This window comes from Pinus tabuliformis, chromosome 8 (genome assembly GCF_031772625.1).
Source record: "Pinus tabuliformis cultivar Carrire ecotype Pingquan chromosome 8, CPIR1, whole genome shotgun sequence".
NCBI lineage: Eukaryota > Viridiplantae > Streptophyta > Pinopsida > Pinales > Pinaceae > Pinus > Pinus tabuliformis.
This window is the reverse complement of record NC_142294.1, coordinates 1,640,824,208-1,640,828,011: the sequence shown is the minus strand read 5'-3', so window position 1 is coordinate 1,640,828,011 and position 3,804 is coordinate 1,640,824,208. Positions and strand designations below refer to the sequence as shown.

The window sequence follows — 3,804 nt, the reverse complement described above, 5'->3', positions numbered from 1 at the left end:
ACAAGATGGGCCATGATGAGATATTACGCAGATATGTACTAGAGTTTGAGCGAGAACAGATCCTTGCCGAAGCACATGGAGGGGTTGCTAGCGGACATTATGCGGGCCACACCACAGCCCAGAAGGTTCTTTGCGCTGGATTATGATGGCCCACCCTACATCAATATTCAAAAGCATACTATCGGGACTGTGATGTATGCCAATGAATAGGCAAGCTGTCCCGAAGGGATGAAATGCTACTTCAGCCATAGGTAACACTACAGCCATTTGAGAAATGGGCGATCAACTTCATCGGGCCTATTGAACTGCGAGGGAAGACGGGAGTGCACTATATTATCACTGCGACCAAATACTTGACCCGATGGGTAGAAGCATAGCCAGTTAAGGATTGCACAGCTGCGACAATGGCAAAATTCTTGTTCGAGAATGTGTTGACCAGGTTTGGGTGTCCTAAGATTCTCATGAGTGATCGAGGAACACATTTTTTTTGAACGAAACCATTAGCGTGCTTACTGAGCAATTCCAAATATATCACCAACAGAGCATGCCATACCATCCACAAGCAAATGGGATCGTTGAGGCATTCAACAAAATTTTGGAAACCACACTAACTAAGATCTGCAATGCGTGACGGAATGATTGGGACTTGCGCATCCCTGCTGTGCTATGGGCATACCGAACCACGCACAAAAATTTGACAGGCCAGACACCATTTCGACTAGTCTATGGTAAGGAGGTCGTGATGCCTATGGAATATATCGTGCCCAGCCTATGGATTGCAGCAGCTACAGGAATGGTAGATCGTGGGGCCTTGGAGGAAAGGCTCGCACAACTCGACGAACTAGACGAAGAACTATTTCTGGCGGGATTTCATCAGCAGGTCCAAAAACAGTGCGAGAAAGCATGGCATGATCGCCATATCACGGTGTGCACGTTCAAGAAGGATGATCTCGTATTATTATATGACAGTAAGTGCAAAAAACTCCCAGGTAAACTCTGTATGCATTGGTTGGGACCTTATGTTGTTAAAGAAGTAACTGATGGGGGCGCAGTTCAGCTAGCTAAGCACAACAGAGACCCCTTCCTGGGAAGAGTGAATGGCAGTCGCCTGAAGCTCTATACGGGCAGGCCGACCACCTGACTAACCGTTCCATGAAGAGTCTCATCGCTCCAACCAATTGAAAGAGAGCGGGGGACGATAAAGCAGTCCGGGGGACAGGTGCGCAGGTATCAGGGTGCGTGTACAATTGGCCAACAATCAGGGGCGTGGTTCCACAGACAAAGCCATGCGGGTGCACCGCTCCAAGGAATGATGACCGTTAATACCATTGTTCATGACAACATGGCTGCATTATGGCAAAAGGGAGCGGGTGGCAGGCAATTAAGAGCAACAGTATGAGCCAGATATGAAATGATCGGTCACAGATTTCACACGGGAAGGTTACATGAGCTGGAATGAGAAGAAATATGGGATTTGAAGTTCGCATGGCTTATAAATCACCATGGGGAATCCGCTGGGCAACCTACGCTTTGGAAATACATATGGATTTGTTCATCATGTCTGCACCTGGCATGCGCCCAAAGGTAGTAATCTGGCCGAAGAGGGGGCAGGACTCTCTAAGGAGTCTGGTATTGACAGTTGGAGGTATCCCACAGGTTGTAGTGTTACTAGCAGGGGATGTACCGAAAAATAGGGAATGCGAAGTAGAATTGGTCTGGATTTCGTCGCCCCGCCTATGGGTAGGATGGCGCGTTACAACAGAACAAAAAAAAGATGGACAGACGGCGACCATGGGTGTAGATGTAGTCAATAAGTTGCCTCTGATGGTTCTCGACGAGTGGGATCTGGCGGACAGCAGCCAGGGTCTTGCAAAATTGCAACACAGGTTGCAGCAGACGGTGTGAAGAGAAGATACGTTGGTCGGAAAGGGTTACAGTGGTACCAGGAGGTCCCGAATGCGGCTCCCCCACTCGTGCTACAATCCTCGGAGGGGGTGTTCTGTGTTAACTGAGCAGAGAAGAATGAGCATCATCAGTTGCGAGATATGGTCAAAACACTGAAGCAGGAAAAGCATTGCAGGAGACAAAGCAGGAGCAGCCGGATGACGAGCGCCACTCAACGAAAGGTGAACCGCGAAGCCAAGACAGAGCGTCTAGCCATGCCAATAAGTGGCTCGGGATGAGTCACGATGATTGTTTTGGGGGACTGTTGGGTAGCGCAAGCCCCGCGGAATGAGTATGGGGTGCTAAGCCTAGAATTTTGGGTAATATTAGGGTAAAAGACTCCGTGGAAAGCGCGTAGCGCAAACTATAGTAGGTTGAAAGGGTAGTCCGCCCAAAAATAATGTAAGGAAATAGTAATATAGTCGGCCCGCGGAGGGATCGCAGGCCAAGGGAGAGTATAAATAGAGCGTGGCTCTATGAGGGGAAAGGCAGTTCTTTTGAAAGATGGAATGCAATGGGTTTTAAAAGGTAATAGCTTGAGAGCAGTTGTAAGTCTGAGTCAAGGGAGTAGGGTAGAAGGTAGAGGCTCTGCAGCTGTGTGCGCAGAGGCCTGGTAAGTCCGCAGCTGTGTGCACGGACCCCTGCAGCTGAGTGCACAGGGTGGATCTGGATGTATTGGTGAAAATTGATAATAAAGATAAGTTTCTTCTGAATTCTGTGCTAATTGCGACTTCACTGTTTTATGATAAATGAACTATTGTGATTTCTGCATTTGCTATGATTGAATACATGTGAACTGGGTTAATCTTGATGTGCAAAGTAACCAAAAGTACTAAATGTTTGCTTAAAGACCGCTTTGACTAGATCAAACCAATAATAAGTGACTCAATCTGTAATAAGCGCGATTAGGATATTCTGATCTGCGCGGATCTAGTGCAATGCAAGGCTGCAGAACAGTGCGCGAGCCCCAACCCACATCCAAGACATCCCCAGGGTGTGGAAACCTGGTTCCAGCACCCTCCCCTGCTACCTCGGGTGAGACCTCAGTCCGCGCTTTGCAGGCTGTTGCCGAAAGGGCTGGTAGCTGCGGGATTTGTTTGGCTAAAAAATTCTTCCAAACCTGGGTCAGGTCCAAATAAGCCAACAGGACTCTCCCATTGAGTTTCATGGTGTAGGACTGCATGGCCAACTATTTTGGTGCACGATTAACCCCTTGCTAATTCCATGACCCAAGATCAACACATTTTTTGCGCTGTCGGGCCCTAGTAAATTCAAAAACAATCTTATCTATAGTGAAGTTGTATATTATCCCTCTTTGTATTTCTTTTTTCTCAATTCCCTGCTAACTAAATGAATTATTTATTAATATGAAAAATGCTAATAATTTCATCAAATTTATTTGATGTATTAAGAATATCAGATTTAATTGATGCATCGGAATTTATTAAGTAATTTTGATGTTTATACAAAACTTCATTTCTTTTATGTATTTTGTGTATTGTTAATTATGTAATTTTCATATTATTTTATGCAAATTTTTCCTATAACATGAAATTTTGGAAAAAAGAAAAATCTACTTTTATAAACATAATTTTTTTTTAATTTATCTTAAATAATTTTTATATAATTTTTATATTCTTAAAAATATATTTTATTATATAATCATTAATTTATTATTATTATTATTTTATTGATTATAGAATTTTGTGTACAAAATTTTCAATTTAAAATTTCTATCGCCCTCTCTTTGCACCTTTTGGGGCAATTGCTAGTTTACTTTTACTCTTTTGAGTACCAGATGTGTTGAAACATGTGGAGCCTAAATGTCAAATACCTATAAAGTACAGATTGTCACAAGTC

At 44.0% G+C, this 3,804-nt stretch overlaps 1 protein-coding gene across 1 annotated transcript; it reads left to right on the top strand.

The window, feature by feature from the left end:
• The first annotated feature begins 742 nt into the window (after positions 1 to 742).
• Positions 743 to 1,141, top strand: LOC149242445 (uncharacterized). Its single transcript, XM_089370837.1, has one exon. The coding sequence runs from the start codon at positions 743 to 745 to the stop codon at positions 1,139 to 1,141; it is 399 nt and encodes a 132-aa protein (XP_089226963.1).
• Positions 1,142 to 3,804: the final 2,663 nt, after the last annotated feature.